The 23,292-nt window shown below is 32.4% G+C and overlaps 1 protein-coding gene and 1 non-coding gene across 4 annotated transcripts in view; both read right to left on the bottom strand.

Moving 5' to 3' along the window:
• Positions 1-23,292, bottom strand: part of AdamTS-A (ADAM metallopeptidase with thrombospondin type 1 motif A) — a 367,686-nt gene that overhangs the window by 292,333 nt on the left and 52,061 nt on the right. For all 3 annotated transcript variants that reach the window (XM_076401036.1, XM_076401039.1, XM_076401037.1), the window contains exon 3: positions 10,211-10,489. In XM_076401036.1, coding sequence (XP_076257151.1) covers positions 10,211-10,436 — 226 coding nt within the window. In that variant the 5' untranslated portion in view covers positions 10,437-10,489. The remainder of the gene's footprint in view (positions 1-10,210; positions 10,490-23,292) is intronic.
• On the bottom strand, positions 2,735-2,841 carry LOC143194499 (U6 spliceosomal RNA). Its single transcript, XR_013005340.1, has one exon. It is a non-coding gene; the product is annotated as a U6 spliceosomal RNA (small nuclear RNA).

Genomic DNA, 23,292 nt, shown 5'->3' with positions numbered 1-23,292 from the left:
TAAAATAATTAAATAATTTACAATATACACAATTAAATAATTTATTTTTTATAATTTAGAAATGTATGTTAAAAGAATGTATTTACAATCAATAAATGAATTATTGATTATTCAAAACTTCAAATCTTCACCAGGCTAAAAAATAATTTCTGTGTCTAAATTTTGAAATAAAATTATATTGTTCTTTGCTTATTATACAATACTTTCTACTTTGTGCTATGTCCCACGTAAAAACTCACAATTCACCAAAAAATGAGGAATTAAAATTATATGAAGCTATTTTATAATTGTTAATATTCTTTGCAGCATTCCTTTTAATGCACAATGATGATTACTCATCAAAAGTAACTATTGAATATTAGACTATGTATTTGATCCGTCCAAAAAGTATCCCGGTTTTTTATTTCTTTTTGTCATTGGCTCGCACTTAAGCACTCCCCTTTAGAAAGTAAAAAAAGCTTTATTTCTATTTCAGTGTTCAAAGCCTAATAACTTTGGACTAAGTAAATGAATAACTCTGACTCTATATAGAATGTTGTAAGGTCTAGTACCTTTCAAACCCGTTACAGAATAGCTTCATTCGATAAGTTTTACTAGAGACATGCCACTTTAATTCCTAGTCGACATCTTCAAGAAAAAAGTTAATATATTTACATAAAATTGGATGTATATAAAAACCAAAATTAAACTCGAAATAAATAAATAATCCGTTTTTACTTCTTTTTAAATTTTAACCAGTTTTCATAGATTCGATATCGTATTTCTGTCAGAGTCATTGCAGTCTTTAAATAACGACAATGATTCAATCTAATTATCCTTATGGCACCGGCCGCTTTCGCTGAAAAACACAGTTTCTTTTATATATTTATATTTAGATCCAGATTCCGATAAAATTGAAATTAATGTGTGTTGGTATTTAACCTCAACCTCTTATTAGATGATGACTAACGATAGGACAATAGTTTGCATATGTTCTAATATGTTCTATTGTTTTTTAAGTCAGTGTTTTCTTTCACGTTTCTATGCAATATATCAGCCAGTAGGCTTTGCTTTTTTATCGCGTGATAGTTTGACATAATAAATAATAAAAATTGAACAAAAAATAGTGTTTCTTGAAAATCTCGAAACCAAAAATGGCTATTTCAATTAATGCGTTAGATAGTAATATTGAATAAAAATCGTTGTATATAAAAGACGAAATACGAGTAAATGGATTTAAAACGACAATCCCCAGTCCAATATTGAAAAATTAGTGACGTTCCAACATTTTTATTGCTCTTACTAACTGCAGTCGAACAATTCTAACATTGATGCTGAAGACTGTTGAAGAATAAATCAGTGCTAATTAATTAAATAATTCATAAACAAAAGGACGTACTGCATCAAAGCCTCAAAAGTAAAAAAGAAAAAACTTGTGGGCTGCTAAAATCAAACTAAGAAAAATGTAATATTTTATAAAATTATATCATAGTCACTTAGCTAATTTATATTTCCATTAATACCATTCCAGTTTCATAGAATAAGAACTGTGTAACATATATATTAGATGGTATAAACTTAAATTAAAACTGTATTTAAATAATTGTAAAATCCAAACCAATGGTAATTTATCTAAGAATGTTGTTTCGTGACCAGAAAATTGTGAATAATTCAAAGCGATATGATTTGCGACATTGTCAAGTAATGGATATACTACCGCATTAAAATACTATTATCACACGTATTAGCTTATTTATTTACTTAATTATTTATTTATATATTATAGACCCATCAGCCTCTTAGACTATTTAGGGTCTGTTTCCACATTTTAAATATACAACACATTTACATCAGTTCAAGTATACAATGTTATTACAAGTATAGAATGCAAAGAAAAATATAAATAATAAATTATGTAAAAGAATACAGATGGATGAATATATGAACAACTCATGGCAGTGATAAGGATACAAGATACAAAAAATGTCAACGAATGTGTATGATATTACATAGATGCACCCTATTATATTTCTAGTAGTAGTCCTGTTACGGTTAGAAAATTAATCAGCTTATATAGGTTCTCCAGCCTAAGACACTAGCCCATTGTCGCTCCCAGACTGACCAACGGTCCTTGCGAGTTGTATCTTCGGCATTCGGTTAGTATGTGTTTGATAGATAGTAGGGAACCACATGCGATGCATAGTAACCAATTCTGAGACGCAAGAATAAGCTTAAGTTGCGTCTGCTGATGTTAGTGGTGTTAAGGCCCTGACAATACTCTTTTTTCACCTCCCAAAACTTGTTGTTATCTGTTAGATCCAATCTAAGTTGGTCTAGATGTCTAAAGATCCTAGGAAAGTAGTGCTTCATATATCTACTACAGAAGAAGATTTTCTGTAAGTGATCCTTCCCTTTTTTTGGCTAAGCAATCCGCTCTTTTATTTTCAATAATCCCAGAGTGAGAAGGGAGCCACATAAAGGTGATGGTTTTGCCGCTTCTTTCGAATTTAGAGGTTAGTTCACTAATAAGGACTCCTAACGGGTGTAGAGGTAGAGATGGTTGGAAGCACTTTAAGGAGCTCATTGACTTGGAGGCGATAACTAATCGTTTGTCTTGCACATCTTGTACTGAAGTGTCTTTCAGACATCACCCATGTAAATGCTGCCCCCACCTAGTCATTGCTCCTGGAGCCCTCCGAGAATATTAAAAGGTGTTCAGAATATTTCTCAGTTTTATGTTGATTGAATTGGGTGCAAAAATGTGGAAATTTTTATGATTTTGGGTGTCATCCTTGGGCAGGGGTCATGCTAATCTTCTCTGTACCGTTCCAATTTTAGTATATGTACCGTCGAAGCGAGTACACATATTAGATTATTAACTGCAAAGAATGATTGGCTAAAACATCGGAAATGTAATAAGCTCTCAAAATACCACGTAGAGCTTTCCCTAGATACTATACAAGTGATATTGTGGAAAATACATAGAAAATGAAATCAAATATGAGCATTAGTGTGAATTTCGTCACCAGAAGACCTTCGGTCTGAAATTTACCTTTTTTTCTATTTTGTGTATAATTTTAACGAAATTTGTTCCTATAATATCATTTATATTGAATGTGAGGGCTTAAGTAATGAGCACTTTTCGCTAAGGGATCCTGCTCTAGTCCATAAATACTTTTTAAAAGTTAACAATGATAAACATCCTACACAGTTTCAGGAAGATGCTACTTATAATTGTAATTTTAATAGTAAGTCTTTCATAATTCTTGAAGTACACAATACAATATAATAATATACGCAATATAATAGTCGATTCAGCAGAAGTTGGTCAGTCCTGTTATAATCTCCTCTTATTAACATTATTTCAACTTCAGACAGATAAAAACTAGGCAGCACAACAGCAAAAACACCAAGGACTATATAAGATGTATATATGGTAATAATAATTAACTGTTATTTATTTTAGTGGAAAGAAATAATTCCAAAGGGTAAGTATTTTCATATTAAATATTGTTGTAGTTGACTAATCTCTAAACTTCTTGTAATGTTCAATGAAATGGATATGAGTTACATATGTTAATTTTTTTAAGAATAAACACTTCGTTATATTTCCATTTAAAATTGTATTAATGAGCTAGTTAACATTCCTTCATATTTGTTAAATACAAGAATGTCCTCAACAATTCTATTTTTAAGTTTCTCGCTATAAATATTTCAGCTTCTCGCGCCCTTTGGCAGTTTCGAGGGGCAGGACAGAAAGTTATAACAACTCGATTACAACTTTATATACGGGAGATCGCCTTCTACGTCTTTTTATTCTATGATAAAAGTCACTGGGCTAAATAAAAATCAATGGATGTTGATGCATGTTGACTCGAGATCATTTATTTATTATTGAACGTTGAATATTTGATCCAAGACCTCCAAATCGTTTCTTCACGATGTTCTGACATAAATGCTTGTATAATTTTCATTAACGAATCCTTTACCTACTATTAAGCAGACTTTTTTGTCTGACAAACTAATCGCATGAATTATTCATTGTACTATCCATGAGATCATGAGGGCATTCTTTGACCTTTCTTAATTTTAGACTTGTCCCATTGTTCCGCATTTAATCGAACATCAACAGCGAAAAGAAAGCAACATTCATGAGTTACTCACCAGACAAGCACAAGCATAACTTAGCGAAATCGCTAAATAAACCGATTTGCATTCGCTTGCTTGAAATTCAATCGAAGTATGCCCGATTATATATAACTTACATGCGAACGTTTTATTTTAATCCTCGTCTTAAGGACGTAAACGTATTTCAGTTCTGATTTTAACACTGAGCGAAACATCATTCCGTAAAACCGTGAGTTGTTGCGAATAATTTAACGAAATTTATTTGTAGAAACGATAATATTTCACTTTTATTGTACAATTCTTACATACTGACAAAAAAACAAATTATAGGCAACCTTGAGTACATATCGGCAAACGGTCTGGGTGATGTTAGCCTTCAAACAATACAAGTCATTTGATGTCATTCAAACTGCTCATATAGAAGTTAGAGTAGTTCTAATAAGATAATATTGGTTATTTTCAAATCAATGGATAAAAATTAAGTTCACATATTTGATTAATTGATTGATTAAATGATATTTTTATTCTCTCCAGAAATTAGCAACCTGCCGAGTAGGCAATATACAGAGGGACAAACTACACACATTACAATATACAACCTAGCTTATTCTTAAAATACGAAATAAAAAATATTTTTAAGTCGTGTTCTATATGTTACAGAATACAAATTACAAAATTTAATCAGATGTTGGCGGCTTGGTGGCGCAGTGGTAAAAGCGATAGGACGGTCCTCCTACTGTTTGGCAAGAGTGCAAAATCCGACAATGAAAATGATCCCAGTCACGCCAGCAACCAGGCAAGAGCGGATGTCTTCTGGGGTGATTTCTAAGTTAGTCACTCGCCAGTCGGTATGTTTAATGCCGAGAACCGTGTTTCGGAGCCCACGTTAAACAGTAGGTCCAGTCCAGATAAACCCTCGTTGGTAAAAAGGAGACTTAAAAATATAAAAATAACTTGTGATATAGAACTATACTTAATGATCCTGAATAATGAAGTATAGTCTAAACAAAAATGAAATTGTTTTCTTAATAAAACGGTTTAATGATGATGGTATTATAAGCTAATTTTTGATAATATCTAAAGGAACCAGAGTTCGTTGACTTATCGCCGGGTTGTCCAAATTTTTGGATATAACGATGATTACGTCAATTGCACAATGTAATAAATCATCTAGTTTAAAATAGAACACCAGAGTCGTCGCTTAATTGTTCTGGAAATCAGTTTAGTAGTGGACTGGCTTGTTAAGAATGAATGAATGAATCAATAAGACCCAATAAAAATATTATTGACCTGATTATTTTTAGAGATCGTGCCAATTAAGAACGACGAAACAGTTTGTTGCAAATTTTCTATTCATTGAGTACTATTCAAAAATAATACTTAAAATATATCAAGTATTTATATGCAATAGCATATAACACACTGGTCCTTAGGTAATTGCTTAAAGTCCTTAATTTCTAAACAGAGCAAATGTTATACTTTTGAAAAATATTTGTTATTTGTCTTACTCTATTATCTATCTTATAGTATCGTCATATATATGTATATACAATAGCAATGTTACTAAATAATAAACTCACGGCGTCGTTAAAACTTACTTAATTTCAAATGGAAATCTCAATGAAGTCAGTACCAAGGGGCAAACTGCTGATTCAAACAAAAAAAATACTGCAAAATTATCATTAAGGATATTTGGAGATATAATAATTGGTTTTGATCTAAATTCCCGAAATATAAAAGGCAACCCGCGTACTACCTCCAGGCCAGAAAAATATACTAAAGAAAGTATATCTACGTTATAACAATAGCAAATATTATTAAGAAATGGTTAGAATGATTTGCTGGGTGTTGGGATTACTTTTCCACCAGCACAACATAACCAAGTGAATTCAGTAATGTATTTTAATGTTTTATAATATTTAATAATATTATAATCTAATATAAAAACGATTTTAATTTCCCCGACTGTAAGTCATTTGATGGCATCCACAATGTATTTCCAGATCATATCCTATTCCAAATCCTGCTCATTCCTGGATTGCAGGAGCACTGTGAGTGTGGAATAGCTCCATCTTGCGTTGTCGTGCTGTCTGTTGTTTGCACGAATTCATTGGTTCCTATACCTATCCACTCCATTTCCAATCCCTCTCGAACGAAATTGTGACATAACAATAAGACTATTATCATCTGTCCTTCGCTGGTCATCAATACGGTCAACATGTAAGGCAGCTCGCCGAAAATTTGATTAACTTCGACTACCTAAGTCAGTAGTCATAAAAATGTTTTGTGTTTTTACAGTTGTTCGAAAGTGTCCGATATTGTCCACAATATATACCATCCCTGAATATCCACAAATGTTTTAAAACCAAATTAAATGATATCGATCCAGAGGTTCTCGAATTTTAGAGAGTCTAATAAACAGCAATTCATATTATATATATATATATATATATATATATACATTATTTAATCGAATATATAATCTGCTGTAGTAGATGCTGGCTTTTCAGAAAAGCCTGTTTTTAATGAAGATATTAATAATGAAACACCTAATGTACGACGATATCGTTATCGGACTAAAAACGTGAAAATTAGTGTTAATTGGTTTCAACGCAACGAGTGAGTGGAAAAACGAAAGATTGAGAACATGAGATAGAGAAAAAATCCATGTCAATTTAAGGATTACCATAACATTACGGTAATGTTGATACATGATATGAGCTTGTAGATGAAGCTATTTATACCAATTAAAATGAAATAATAAAATATGTAGGAAATTATTTTAGTGATATCTGATGACACGTAAAATATACGCCGACCATATTAAGGATACCTGAAGGTATTTTACTGTATAAGGCAGGTAGTTATCGCTTTCGAATATTTTATTATAAGTATAAAAACCATTATTTTTAATGTACTTTTCGCTAGTATAATACTAATATTTCCAAAATTTTTTTATACATATAGTGTTATGAAATATATATAGTATGAGTTAAAAGACATAAGAGCAACGATGATGATAACTGATTAGAAAAAATAATTGAATATCAAAGCTAGCCAGATTAAATGACGACAAAGTGCCTCTCAAAAGATATTCAATATGTACAGCATGATATTATTGGTACTCGTATGTATTTGAATTAAACAGCTACTAAAAAACTACACAACTTTTAAATTCGATAATTCTCTACATAAAATAATAATATTTAGTATTATTGAGTTATTCAGTAGACAGACAAACCAACAATAGTGAATAACAGGTGCAAAATAATCCTCTTGCATGACAGCACTCTATCACACCTTGTAAAAGTTGTGAAGGAAACACTGTTGCCGCTCCAGAGGGAAGTTCTGCTTAACATTTGAGTTATATATGCTTAATGGTCTCTTATTCAGGCCGATGTGATATGATCTGGCTGCCAGAAAGATAAGAAATATTTCATATGTTATACCAATAAATGCCTTTTTACAGTGAAAAATTAACAGAAAAGTTGCAATCACCAAATCCATAGATATAATATAACCGAAGACACATAACATTAACATTTTATAATAGATATGATACAGGTGAACAATTTCACCAAAAAATGGCACATTGATTCCAATTTATTAAATGATTTTTAAACTACTAATTTACATGAAGAATGACAATAAATTATCCACATATAATTAGTTCATCGCATACCCTTAGCCCTCGTCGATACACAAGTCAACAACATAATTAAGTGTTATACATTTAAACGAACAATGATGAACTTCATATTTTTACTCTCCGATAGTGGTAGAATGAAAATAATTCATAAAAAAGTATAACATATACTTATCTTTATAACTAATAGACTAATCGAGATTGGAGAGTCAAAATACTCTACAGTTACTCAGAATTCCCAAATAAACCCAATTAATCATGTTAAATAAATGATTATTTATTAAATAGTTCACACGTTTATCTATTTGTGTCAGCTTAAATTGTCAAAATATATAGTCAAAATAAAATAAATAGAGTAAACACTTTTCGAAAAATAAATCATTAAATAAGTATATTCGTCATGAATTTGAAAATTTGGATATACAAATTTACTTATCAAAAGTACTGCACAAGGGAAGAAGATGATAGTACAGGCCTATAAATTAATTTTAAAGGATTCATAACAGACGGTATCACTGTATATTAAATCGCCTAGGATACATTTATATCTAACTTCTAACTCTAAGTTTTAACTTCAATTGCGAAGTAAAGTGTATGTTTGGCATGTTTAAAAGTGCACACCCGAAAAAAGTTATAGGGGTTCGGTATTGACTACAATTGTGTTTGCAGAGCACAACAGAGCACTAAGCGTAAAACGGCCGAAATACGACTAAAGATAAAACAATGTTGTTCTTCATACAGGACATCCCATCCACTCTCTATTGTTCTTTAGATATAGAATCCATAAATTTCATCAAAAATTGGAAAAAGCGGCTATTAATGAACAATACTTTGAATAAAACAGAGTGTACCGATTTTTCACAATTTCCCTTTCACGAGCTTCAAATTTCGAAACAACCTTTGAAACTAATTTATACGCTTACTAAAACAAACCAATGTTTTAATGATTATTTATAATATTGCTACGATAGTCAAGTTTGAGATGGCCAAGACAAGAAAAAAAACTAGAATGAAAAACTACCAAACTAGTTTTTTTGTCGCTTTTAACGATTTTATCGTCGTTTCGGGAATTAAGAGAAAGACTCCGAATCTTATTTTAATAGAACAAATGCAATGGTAGTCGCTCAAAAGGTGAGAAACTAATGTTATATTAGTTAAACGTACTTAAAATTGAAACAGATAAAAGTTTCTATCGACTATCCACACGAAAAATAATATTAAGATTTTTGTTATTATTATATTCTCTAGGTTATATATATTCTATTCAAAGATATTTTGTACATACGTCATCTGCATCACGTTAGACAAAAAGCAAAACACATTAGAACCAAAATAAAACAACTATACTGGTTAGTCGGAAGATACTCCCAACTTGATCTAAAATCAAAGAGGTTGATCTATAATACAATTATAAAGCCAATTTGGACCTATGGGGTGCAAATATGGGGTTGCACTAAATATTCAAATCAGTTAGTCATACAGCGCTGTCAAAACAAGATTCTTCGATTGATTACCAATGCCTATCGCTTTGTAACCAATGAAGAACTGCACGATGACCTGGAAATCAAATGGATTTGCGAAGTTGTGCAGGATTTCGCCTTGAAACACGAAAGAAGATTACTAAATCATTCTAACGTGGAAGCAATACAACTGCTGGACAGCGCACAGGATGTCAGGAGACTGAAACGAACAAAACCATACGAACTTGTGTGAACATTTAGTGTGTATTATTAGTGTAAACTATAGCTATAAGTTAATAATTAATAAATAATTATAATTTTATAATTGAGGAATACATACTGATGTATTTTCTCGTACTCGTCTTGCTTGCTAATTAATCCAAGCACATAGGAAAAGTAGTAATAAATTAATTGTAATAATAATAATAATTAAGATTGTACTAAGCGTATGTAATAAAGATGTTATATAAAAAAAAATACGTCATCTAAATTTGTGACGTCAAAACGTCGCAATGTTGCCGCATCAACTTTGAGTTTTAGTTCAGTTGGGCTTTGATATACAATAAAATTCTAATCTAAATAAAAAAATTGAACAAAACTGTTATCAAATATAATTTATTTTAACATTGTAGTACATCCAAAAACTACAGTTAATTATAAACCCACAGTAGCTTATAGGTTAGAGTTATAACCTCTTGTCACCATTGCTTTCAAGAAATTTGCATACGTCTGACAACGGGACGATTTTTACAGGTTTATTCGTTTACGTTTTCGGACTAATCAGACAGCATTGTCTCTCTTTTTAAATAGAATAAAATAGAAGGAAAATATTCTCTGATTCTAAAACGAATTTCCAATTGCGGCAGGCGATACACTAAACATCTTGATGACGTATGTACAAAAACACTTGAATTGACTATATGATTGTTTTAATAACTGTCAATGTATTATAGAAAAAATAATGTTAAATGTAATAGATGTGAATAAACTAACTTACCTTTTCGTTTCGTTGTTTCTTGTATTTCCGAATGTGGCATAGGTTGATACATTCGATGATTGATCTTCGTAGTAGCACCCACTATCATTGTTCTGTTCGATATTTTCGCACGTAAAGGTTTATCAAAAGCACCTTGACTAAATTGTACCCACACTATCACTATAACCATCAGCAAGCACGCTATAGCACCCAAAGTCAACACGTACGTACAACGTGCCCTTACCATTTTTTCTTGTACTATGTGTATTAGCCTCCACTGTGACACGATATCTCTTGGACCTGTAAAATAGAAAAATAATTACATTATTGGGATTACTCATTCACGCAATAAGTTGTGGTTAAAATTTCCTGAATGCAAAATATAAAGCCGAGTTAAATCGTCTCGAAGATCTTCAAAAGGAAACTGGAGGACGAAGGTACAATCGATACATGAAAACAATGTTTATAACAACTGTAAGCCGTCTAGAAGGAATAACCACCACATATAACTTTTTAGTAGTTTCTTTAGGATGGAGGTGCTATGTAATACCGCCCAGACTATCCGGTCATCTGTTTTTTTTAACTACTCGACTGGCGAACGAGTGAGACGGGTTGGTTTGCTTTCTAATGGATAAGAACCCTTAAAATCGTTTTGTATCACCGTTCAACAAGTCGCCTTTTCTTTTTGTTAAATAAAACAGTTTTTAAAGAAAATTCATAGATTCATAAATGCATATTAGATGAATATCTGTTCGTTAGCTAAAGCTTGAGCTATTTTCGATTTTGCTGTATTTAAAAATTGGTATTGGTATTTCACAGTTGCGTTCCAGACTGACTGGAAATTAAGAGGATATGCAACGAGTTGGTATATATCAAACACAACAACAGCGAACACGACACAATGAAACTAAGCGATTCTACAAACGCTGTGCTCTTGTAATCCATAAATGAGCAACTTTCAACTACCATGCGATACCAACAAATCAGTGACAGTCGGGGAAACACCAATTGTTTGTCATTATTATAAGGCAATTTTAAAAGTCAATAAAAAAGTAAAATTGCCAAAATCGGCCCCATCAACAGATCCATTAGCCTCTTTAGTTAAGTCTATGGTGGGAAATGATTCTATCCACTTCGTGGTCAACATTCAATTTTCCAAATGACACCCTTTGGCACAACATATGTTGAACATGGTTGTTGTATGCTCAATTTCAAGGTAGTATACTATAAATATTTTTTGGCAACATTCAAATGAGTATCAGAAAGGAATATTTGTAGAAGCTAAAAAAATTTTAAACAATTGCAAATACAAGAACAAATGTATCACTTACTAAGAGCGCTGTTACTACTACCAGATGAAGATCATCAATTCTTGCAAATTTATTCTGGAAAGGTAATCTGGATGCGGAATAATTAAGATCACAATCACTTGAAACTATGGTCCAATAATTTCAAACGTTCCTTCATCAGAACAATGACGTCAAAATATTATGGAGATATCATTGGATTGGATGCCATCTGACAGTCGTAATATTGTCATCAGACTTATCGCAGAAAATTTGCAAGATAGATATAGACGATGCAAAGTTCACCAGGTCATCTAGTCAAATATTAAATTAAGAGAAAAATCTAACAAAAAGTGTAAAACCCATGGTTCAGTTTCGAAGTGAGTTGGAATCCAGCATAGGTGAAGATGTCTTTAGCATTTTATATAACATATGTTATAACAGGTACACATAACAATATCTTAAATAATCACAGGCAGAACGATTATTGATTTTTTTTTCGAAAAATTAATTTATTTGTGGAAATTAATAAAATTAGTAGAATCAATCTTACTAACCATTACCAAATAAACTAACAAATTTAAAACAGATAAAAGGGATACATCACACTATATATCGAAAGCAATCTTAATAGATACTGAAAATAGTCATTGTGACATTGTTCATGGATGAGCTAGTTAGGTAACTAATTGTATAGGATAGGCTTTTATCAGAAAACAATTTAAAACACTCCCCTAATAATTATCTGTAATTCTATTCCATAGTGCAACACACAAATATAATTTTATAATTAATATAATACCTTCGATTTCTAGCGAATCGAGAATTGATAAAATTCATTTAATTAGATTTAAATAAATAACCCTGAATTACTCATGAAAGCCTCCTTTTGCAAAACCAATGCCTTATTTTAAAAGAATTATAACATTCATCATTGAAGTTTTGTTGTAGTTTATTCCTTAGTCCTGAGCCTCATTTTCACTAACTAAGGCTTATCAGAATTGAAGTTACTGCTTAACGTAGGCTCCTTTTCGGATTTTGCCTTTTGAACAATCACAAAAATAAATTTACGATATTAATTGGCAGGATTCGAACCCGCGACTATTGCAATAATGGGAGGACCGTCCCGTTATCTTGACGACTGCATCAATCAATACTCATTATTGAAAGTATTACCCATATTTCCAATAAGTTTCGAACCTCTGTTATTTTTCACTTTTCAAATTATAATTTTAGTTTCCTTGATACCTACTTTCAAATCCAGGGCAAGTTTTCTTCAATCAGTTATTTTCATTTCCGTCGTCCTAATTTAATTTTATACAGGTGAAATCCCAATCTTGAGTAAAACATCGAAAGATAAATATTTATGAATCGCATGCGGTTTCTTTCACAAAACTTTTTTGATCACTTTTTTACAACTTAACTCTGGGTCCATCTCGTGATGGACAATTATTGCACAAATAACTTCAGAAGAATCTGAAACCAAATCAGCAGCCCGTTTCTTAAAATTGGTTCTAGTTTTCCAAATAACAATAAATGAATTCAATAAATTCGTTATTTTACTACTTCGTCAGAAATAATATATCCATTTATTGAATTAAAAAAGTATAAATTAGGGATGAACAGAAGTTGAAAATTGTTTCGATACGTCGGTCCACGTGGTTTGAACAAAACAAACAACAAAACAAAAGAATAAATGAAGAACAAACTCAAAAACTACTACCAAAATTGATACACGGATTGAAGACATGGGTTGAGGGCATCAAATGATTTTAAGAATCTTTCTGATCTGCTAGGGCCCAAAATGTTTTGTTATCAAAGATATATATATATATATATATATATATATATATATATATATATATATATAAACTTATGCTTTACTAATAATGAGCCATATCTTCATTTCTCTTTTATGATACTACTAAATTTATAACTGCAAATAGTATACATTGAAATGAGATGTTTTTACAATAAAACTTTCAAGTACTCACAGCAAGGAATTTCTTCTAAATATTATTCTAAATCACAAACATGGCCCTTATATTATTGTATGTGCCGATATTGTCCCTTACATTTTCAAAAATGTTAAATTATAAATTACTCCAGTATTTCCAAGCCTGTGCAACAAGCGAGAAAAATTCAAGAGCTTAAGTGAATACATCCTAGGCCAAAGTAACATAGGACATTTTATGAGAAACCATAGGGATAGATGAAGGGTATATTTTTGCAATAATGTATTAAGTTTTGTGAAAACATCATTAGACAGTGATTGACAGTTCTACCGTATGCAGCATATTTACCAGACCTGACAGATCCATCTGATTGCCATTTCTATCAATAGATAAATAGTTGAAAACCCAGGACGGTTTGCATACCTTCATCGATAACTACAAATTTGTTTCTTGGTCGCATTCTCGGAAACAATTTTACAATATAAATTGGAAAATAAAGCAACATATGGTCGCCCCATAACCTTTAACTATATTTAATATATTATATGCCTGCAAGTATTCTGATCATTTTTCAAAAATGTGGTGAATATATCAGACCTCTAATTAATTTTAAATAGTTAATATTTAATTGATGAACAATTATAAAATATTAATTAGGTCGTATCAGATACATTTGTAACCGACAAAACATGTTTTGCGTTGGAAATTTTTTAAAAAGTTTGAATTTTTATCGGGTAACTCTCATTTGCGGGAGGTTATTCTTTATTAAAAAAAGGTGACTGAAGGTCAACGCTCACTCTACGAAGCTTACGGCAACTATCCTCCATCGATTTCAACATGTGAATACTAGACATTTCAAAGATGGTAGTTGTGACACCGAAGAAAAAGAGAGTTCTCAACGGCCAAAAATTGTCAAGACTAGGACTTGAAGACATTACTTGATGAAGCCATCAGTGAGAATAGCTATCGACTACAATTTAAAGCGTTTGAGCCAAGAACTGTGTGAACTGTGTGTTATTCTTCAGCAACGACCACATGTTGCAGTACCGGTGAAAACATACTTGGAAACATGAAACTAGAAAGTGCTACCTTGCAGTGCTCTATCTGATTACTTCTACTAATTAAGAAATAATAAATAGTTAATTACTAATATACTATATCTTATGCACAGCAAGATTTTATAGACATAAGAATTCCACCTCTGTATTAATGTGGATGGTACCCTTAGACTAACACATAGGTTCTTACCGTTAGGATTATAGTAGTTCAAGTTCATGGCCAATCACAGACAAACAACTACAGAAATCCCTTCATTTTTTACGAAGAATCATTGCTTTCTTCCTCGATACACTAACTAACACAATAATACTATATGAAAAAACGTTATTTTATATAGAGAAAGGTCAGAATCATCAAATTTAATAGTTATGTTGTTCAACACTTGATTACATTGATACTTTGTATTTTCACCAATAGATACTGCTGATCAAGAAAACCTGACAAATATTTTGATTGATATATGTGTAGGGGTATTTCGATAAATTCCGTATGTATTATGTATTTAAATCAAACAATGGTGCATTCTGATGATACACTCTACCAAAGGAATAATATGTTTATTACTATGGGTATGCCTTTCTGTTAAGTCAGTCCGTGAATGATATTTAAGACTGAAGAACGTACCCATTGTGGCCGATACGATTCCATTGAATTAAGTGTTGATTTTGTTGCTTGAGTGTGTTATTTTTAAAGTAAATTTGGTATTGTGTGTATGTGCTGTACTCATTATCGTACAATGTGATCGAGCCGAAACCTTGTAATAAAATTCTATAGGAATTTATATTCTGCATCAATATTTATCAGTTTTACGGGCTTAAAATATATTGTGTCTGATGATTTAAAATATGAACAGTATCGCCCTGAACTACTTGTTTAATTTAAACGAATACGAACAATGTTAATATTTCAACTTAGGAAATGTTTGATTAAGATCTACACTATGTATCATTTACACCTTACAAACTTTACTTTTTAATTTGTTACACCCACCGTTAAAACAACTTAACAGGTTAAATGAAAAGTTCCTGGTTTACCATAGTAAAACACATTTTTTTGGCAAGTTTTTTGTATTCAACATAATTCCCTTCAAGGGTGATACACTGATTATAGCGACCCTCCAACTTGTCGATACCATTTTTGTAGTACGATTTGTACTTTGTTTTATCCATTGTCACATATCGCAAAAACTCAGGTTTATTAGGCTTGATCATATTCAAACACTGCTCCGAATCATCAACTCGTCGTTGTTTTTGGTCAAAAGTGAGCTCGCGCGGCATCCACTTTGCACAGATCTTTCTCATAAACAAATATTCGTGAATGATATAATGTACACATTCAGTTGATGTCTTTAGAGTGTCTGCTATTGCATTCAATTTCAATTTATGATCATTCAAAATTTTTTAAATGTTTTCATCGGTAACAACCTCTTTTGGGCGTCCACAGCGTTCACCGTCTTCGGTGCTCTTTTCACCATGTCTAAACTTCCGACAATTGTCAAATTTATACAGGCATCTTTTGAGGGTTAAGGCTAACTAAAAAATATAGATTTAATTGCAGCAGCGCCATCTATGTGTCAGGCCGGTGACTTTTAATTTGACTATTTTGAAGCAAAGGACAAATCGTACTAAAAAAATGGTATCGAAAAGTTGGAAGGTCGCTATAATCAGTGTATCACCCTTGAAGGGAATTATGTTGAATAAAGAAACTAATTTTGCCAAAAAAAATGTGTTTTACTATGATAGACCGGGGAGGCTGATGATAGTGTACTACTCGCTATAAGTAATCACTTAGACGAGACTGAGCACAAACAGCTATCAATAATATTACCAAGAAGATTTAGAAATACCAAATAAAATGCGATATATGCCAACACAGCTAAATAATTGGGCATGACACTGAACGTTCAAGTGGAAAGAACATGGCAAACAAAAGGACCAAGCTTTGTACAAAGTCCAAAAAATAGCGGTAGCTTGGACGATAATCCGAATTAGCAATACACAATAAATAGTTATTATAAAAATAAATCTTGAAACCTGTGTGGACCTAATAGATCTAATAAGAAACAAAAAATAACAAAGAAATATATTATTAATATGATCCTAACTAACCAAAACAATATTCTCCATAACATTTTAACGCTCATTACGCTAGTACATTAGAAATGGAGACATCCACAAAGATTTAAGGGTACTAACTGCCAGAGAAATTAAAAAGTTTGCGAAAAGCATCATTCAAACCAATCAAGCATCAAAGAAATATTGTATGATCACAAAAACGTCGAAATACTACAACTGCTCGACCATGTTGTACTTACCTGAAGGTTAAAAGGACAAAAACCTAAAAGAGAATTCACCAGTTGGTAGAAATTCATCAAATTTTACTTAAGCTTAGATGTTAGATATGAATCTTAAAAACTAAACTGAAGCAAATACTATTATAACAAAATAATAAAATATCTAAATAACTAGTAATATGTGTGCCATGTGCTTTAAAATATGGCATATAACAGATAAGACACAAGTATACACGGTTTGGGCCTGAGAGAGCAAATGCTGTTTATAACGTAAATTGGTGGCCTGAAGCCAAATCAGCAGCCCGTTTCTTAAAATTGGTTCTAGTTTTCCAAATAACAATAAATTAGTTCAATAAATTCGTTATAATATATCCATTTATTGAATTAAAAAAGTATAAATTAGAGATGAACAGAAGTTGAAAACTGTTTCGATACGTGGGTCCACGTGGTTTGAACAAAACAGACAACAAAACAAAAGAATAAATGAAGAACAAACTCAAGAACTACTAGCAAAATTGAATTGAAGAATCGTTATCTGATCTGCTAGGGCCCAAAAGATTAACCGAATTTATAAATTTGTGTAATTTTAATGCTATCCAAATACTACCTGCACTAAAGGCTTTTCTATAAATTCTATGATAACATAAATTACGTAAAATAAATTACATATTGTATCGCATACATTGTCTATATACTGTATCGCCGTAAATCGCCTATATAATTTTGAATCTTCTTGTCTATGGCGTTCTTTAAAAACCCAGCAATAATTAAACAATTAATATACTGCAGTTTCAAGGAAACGCGAATGTCAACATTTAAGTGAATTGAATATTCACAGCGATAAGATTTCGTCAGTGTCGATGTGACTTGAAAACGAAGGCGTCAAACGGACTATAAATCGCAGAATCCCGTAACAACGTGTTGAAGTTTTCCGGTCTACTCAACGGTACCAACAACGAAAAAGTTATTTTACTTGCGTATTTCTTCTGCTACGACTAGCCGAAAGAGGCGCACAAAGAAGTAACCATAAAATCGTGCAGCGGTATTCTCGTTGTTATGCAACGACATTGGCAATTGTAATCCATGTAAAGAGTGTTAAGTTTTCTTGATTTGGTTTATTTACATGCAGTATATTTGAGCGTAGTATTGCAATTCAGTGTCTGGTTTAGTATTCATTAGTACATAATTTAGTACTCATTAACATATTTTATAATCAACTCCACTTAATCCAGCTAAAACAAAGGTAATTGGTCTCAGGATATTCATAATTTTAGATTTCTATTATATAAAGTTGACAAATTGCACCTAACATAGTCTACAAATTCTTATGTTTAGCTTTTCATCCAGCAATTCCTCTTCCGACATTCAAGGCTGTCCAGTTAAGATGGACAAGACACGCTCAAATCAAAATCACCAATTCTAAAACATTGGTTTCAATAATTACATTTTTCATAAGGATAATTTCTTATTAAACATCGACATGAAATGAATTCATCATTTGTTTTACTTAGTTCTTGGAAAATAGACGTCTACCTTAAAAGAGGTGTTTATAGCACTTGAAATTATATTCTTAATAATAATAATAACTTCATATGGTCTTCATTATCTATATTTTGAGCCTAATAGTAAAAAAATAATTTTTCTTTTTTTAACTTACTTTAGCATGACATATCTTCACAGCATCAATAAACAAATAACGGTACGGTAATTGATTTTACTAGCAATATCTAATAGCAATCATCAATTTCGCAATAAATTGATTAACATATTCTTCTCTTTACAATCCACATCAAAGGTCATAATGATCACTCGAAAGCTTTCAACGATTAGTTTAATTTAATCACTAAATTGTTTTCTTCTAACCATAGCAATCTGTCTCAGAACAATTACTCAACTTCTAAACACTTTGTTGTATTTTTTATGAGATAGCGTCCATCTGTAGACACAGCTACTATGTAAATCTGTTGCTGAAACTGGGATGTGGCAACTTTTCAGCTTAGAATACTGTTCTTAGTAGCTCCTAGTTCACTTAGATAACGGGACGATAATAGCTATTGCTTGGTAGACTACTGATTCTAAGGTAAGGTGATTGTCAGATACCGTATAGTTTCAAAGTAGATGTGACATACACACCACCTAAATAGAGCGAACCAAAAGGTCCGTGCTTCACGCCAAACACTCAAGTCTTCATCAAGCTGCTCGCGTCGCAGCAACAATCCACCAGGCATCAAGAAAAGGTCGAAAAGCTGGAGCCATCTCTTTAGATGTTTCCAAAGCTTTCGATCAAGTATGGTACAACGGATTAATATTCAAACCTTGGTTTACCGAATGACCTAATCTCCCTGATAGATTCATAATTGGACGGTAGGTCCTTTCAATTGTTCAACCTTTACATGGCTGATTTTCCACTCTACAAACATTCCCACACAGTATTTTACGTAGATGATACAGCTTTTTTCAAAACCAGTTACAGTCGTGTGTTACAAATTCTGCGGCTGTAGATAAATCCGAGCAAAACCCAGGCTGTTTTGTTCCACCGCAAGAAGAAGTTCCGCGCATATTGCCTCCAAATCGATAAAGTCCTCCTAGCTCCCCCTTGGTCTCCAGTTTGACAGCAGGTTCCAATGGTTAGCCCAAATCCAGCACGCTATCTGCAAAGGCAATGGCGTGTATAGTCTACTTTTTCCACTCCTCTACAGAGAAAGTAAGCTCCCAATACCCCAGAAAGCGAATCTTTATAGAAGGCTAGTCCATCCAGTCTGCCTCTACAGAGCACAGGTGTAATATAGGTATGTTTCTGAAAGATAACTTGAACTTCTCCTTAGTGTTCCAATCCAAAAAGGTTACTCAACGCCCCATGGTTTATGAGGAAGGTCAACACTCACCTCGAATCAGGCATCCCGTTCGCAGACTTTCACCGACATGCGCAGTGTAAGGTTTGCCATAGGAGCCTTAGAACACGGCAACACCCTGATAACATTCCTACCCTTCCACATACCTCGGTAGATAATCAACTACGACAATCCTAGTCGTAACCCAGGGTCTCTGTTGCCCACAAAACACTTCACTATCCTGAACCAGAAACGACATCAGCAAAAGACAATCTGGTTATAGCTGGTCATTCTGGAATAAGAAAAAAAAGGGTTCGCAAACATTGGCGACAAGTATTCACGACCTAATCACAATAAAGTATTCATGAAAATATTCATGAAACATTCACGACTAGTTATTAGTCAAGTATGTAAAATAAGATCGATCCATATGATCCAAGATACTTTGGGTATTTTATAGTGTTTCATTGTATTGTAACTGTAAACATAAGTTTAATATGAGTAATTAAGAAACACTTTACTTTTATTCAAAGAAAGATACCGAAGAACCAATTGATGTCAGTTTCGTGAATCACTCACATCTCTAAGAATAACTTATTTTTGACCCTATTGAACCAGAGTTCCTGAATTGATTTATGAATTAAGCAAATAATTCAACATGGTCCTTGGAGCCGGAGAGAAGTAGCAGATATCGAGTCAACACCAAGTATTTTGCATGTTCATCTCACGGGGTATTTTCGTTATATAATTTGACCGACGGATAGATTTATCTTCTCAAGCTGTAAGTAACATGGATGGACTTGGTTGGGTTTGTCTATATTCCCCACCGATTAAAACAGTTCTCTATTTTGTTAAATAGAATTTAAGTTAGAACAAAACAGTTTTGGGCCAGAATGCACTGAGAGGACGGCAGTATCGTTATAGTAGGTGGCAGCCATTATGTCCTCACTAGTTGAAAAAACCGTAGTGTAAATCAGGAACAAAACCGATCCCAATACGCTACCATCTAGGACATTCGATTGAAGCAGGATGAGATAGTCGCTAGATTCAAAACTCACAAATTAGGCATTCGTAATGTCAGATAGCAACTTGAAATATAAGTAGTACCTACGTTTCGTACTAAACTAATCACACTGTTTCTTTTGGCTCGGTTTATGGAATCTTAATTTTTCTTTCAAATTTTATTGTTCGAATATGAACAGGAACACTATTTTATCATATTTTTGTTTTAATTAAATAATAAACCGTTCTTATTTCTAATTATCTCCTTTTGGGTAAATTATGTGCACATTTACGACTGAATTACTTTTCATTTCAACTTTTTTCGTATTTGTAATACTTCGTAGACAGTTGTACGTCATAGTTGGCAATTGGGTTCAACTGTTCTGGCGTCGCACCTATGAAGACCTGGAAAACCCACGAGGAATTAATTCGCCTTTCATTCTATTATTATCTCATTATATTATTCTCTCATCTTAAACGAATGCTTTTATTCCTAATGCAATCTCGGAGATTTACATCTAGAATTTGCAATAAATATCGTATTGAAAGACTTACAGTCAGACTAAACTTACAGACACCCGACTGTCAACAATCTCGGAACCATACACATGGTGAAATTATAATATTTCTTCCCTTAGGCTTTTATTACTTCAACGGTAGATGCCACTTTCTTTATAGCATAGTTCACAATAACGAATAATAAAAAGTATCATCAGGTGATTACTTATGATATCATTAACTTGATGGTGTGTCTTGTGAGCTGCCAAAAAAACTTGCCAAATGATTATAATAAAGTGATGCTATATAGGGTGTACGGTACGCATAAAAAACGTCTAACAACTCTTAATATATAAAAATTAATATTTATTGACTGCTATTACCCAACATCGAACAAAATTAATTACTTACAAGTATATATTTATCACTTGACGACCTTATCACTGAATTTTTATAACTATAAATTAGAAGTGACTTACAACGAAACGCTTTTAAAATAACTGAAATCCACAATAATAAGAATGAACACTTAGATATAATCTGTTGAACACACACATATAAACGCACGCCAATTTGCGTTAAAAAATATTTACACATTAAAAACCTTAACCTTATTTCAATAATTAATAAACGTTTATAATTAATTGGCAACATTTCGCTATTATTACGATTTAATTAATTAGCGTAAATTTCACTATTGAGACAGAGACTTACATGGGGTCGTTACGATAACGGATATTTATATATATATATATATATATATATATATATATATATATATATATATATATATATATATATATAGATATATAAGTCGTATCGAAGACAGTTTAATTGTTACAGTTATTAATTTTCTTGGACTAGATTTTTTTTAAGAAATATACGATACGTAACGGATCGATGTGATCTTGAACTTATATTGTTTGATGTACTTTTTATTCATCGGCTAATCTTATTATTGATGTATTGGGCGATTCTATACATTCACGGAGACGAGACAGAAATTTTGAAAAACGGAAAAGTAAAAAAAACGAAATCATACCGGGTGCCCAGAAAAAAATTAATATTTTAAATTTGTTTAATGCATTATTAATATTATTCAACGCTCTGCAACATTAACTTATTTTGCATTAACACTGCTTGAATATTCAGAGATATATAAATAAAACAGAGAATAGAAAGAAGCAATTCAGCGATAGGTTGAACAGATAAAATGATATAGATCATTAAAGGCTTAATTGTATTCGATTCATATATTTTCCCATCAAAATTTAGTTTCTATCAAAATATGTTCTACAACTATTTCCTATATTTCTGACAACATAGCGATACCGTGTGGAAAGAACGATCTAGTAATGGAAATTCTTCAATATTAAATATCTAAACAGTCTGTCAGTTAATGTATGCTCTATCGATCTCATAAATAATCTGGTAATTACGTTGGGTGCGGCAGATTCTCCCATTGGACTTTGGACAACTGTGTATCCTTCTCAACCCCTGCACCGTGTGACCGAGCGTTGCCACTCAAGAGGACGACTTTCCATCTTTACTTTCTATTGCTGGTCCTTTTTGCCATGTAAAAGTTCCTATTGATGGTCCTTCCTTTTTCAAGGTAGTCAATGAAAATTATTCCATGCGCATCCCAAAATACAGACACCATAACCTTTCCAGCTGACTGTTGCGTTTTCCCACGCTTTGGACCGTGTTCATCCGCATCACTTCCGAGTAAAATGATGGAGCCATGTTTCATCCGTTGCCACATATCGACGCAAAAACTCGGGTTCATTACGCTTGATCATCTTCAAACACTGCTCCGAATCATTAACTCGTCCTTGTTTCGGTCAAAAGTGAGCTCGCGCGGCACCCATTTTGCACAGTGTTTTCTCATACCCAAATATTCGTGAATGATATGATGTACACGTTCAGTTTATATCTATAGAATGTCTGCTATTTCATTCAATTTCAATTTACGATCATTCGAAATCATTTTGTGGATTTTTTAATGCTTTCGTCGGTAACAACCTCTTTTGGGCGTCCTTTGCGTTCACCGTCTTCGGTGCTCATTTCACCACGTCTAAACTTAGCATACCAATCCTTGATAGTTGATTTTCCTGGGACAGTGTCCGCAAATCCCAGTTTTTGCTTCATCTATATTTTTTCCTTTCAAAAAACAATATTT

The sequence above is a fragment of the Rhynchophorus ferrugineus genome, unplaced genomic scaffold (assembly GCF_030347505.1).
Source record: "Rhynchophorus ferrugineus isolate W39M unplaced genomic scaffold, kcgeb_rfMv2 rfM3, whole genome shotgun sequence".
Classification (NCBI taxonomy): domain Eukaryota; kingdom Metazoa; phylum Arthropoda; class Insecta; order Coleoptera; family Curculionidae; genus Rhynchophorus; species Rhynchophorus ferrugineus.
The sequence above is the reverse complement of the archived record's forward strand: the minus strand, read 5'-3'. Positions and strand labels throughout refer to the sequence as shown.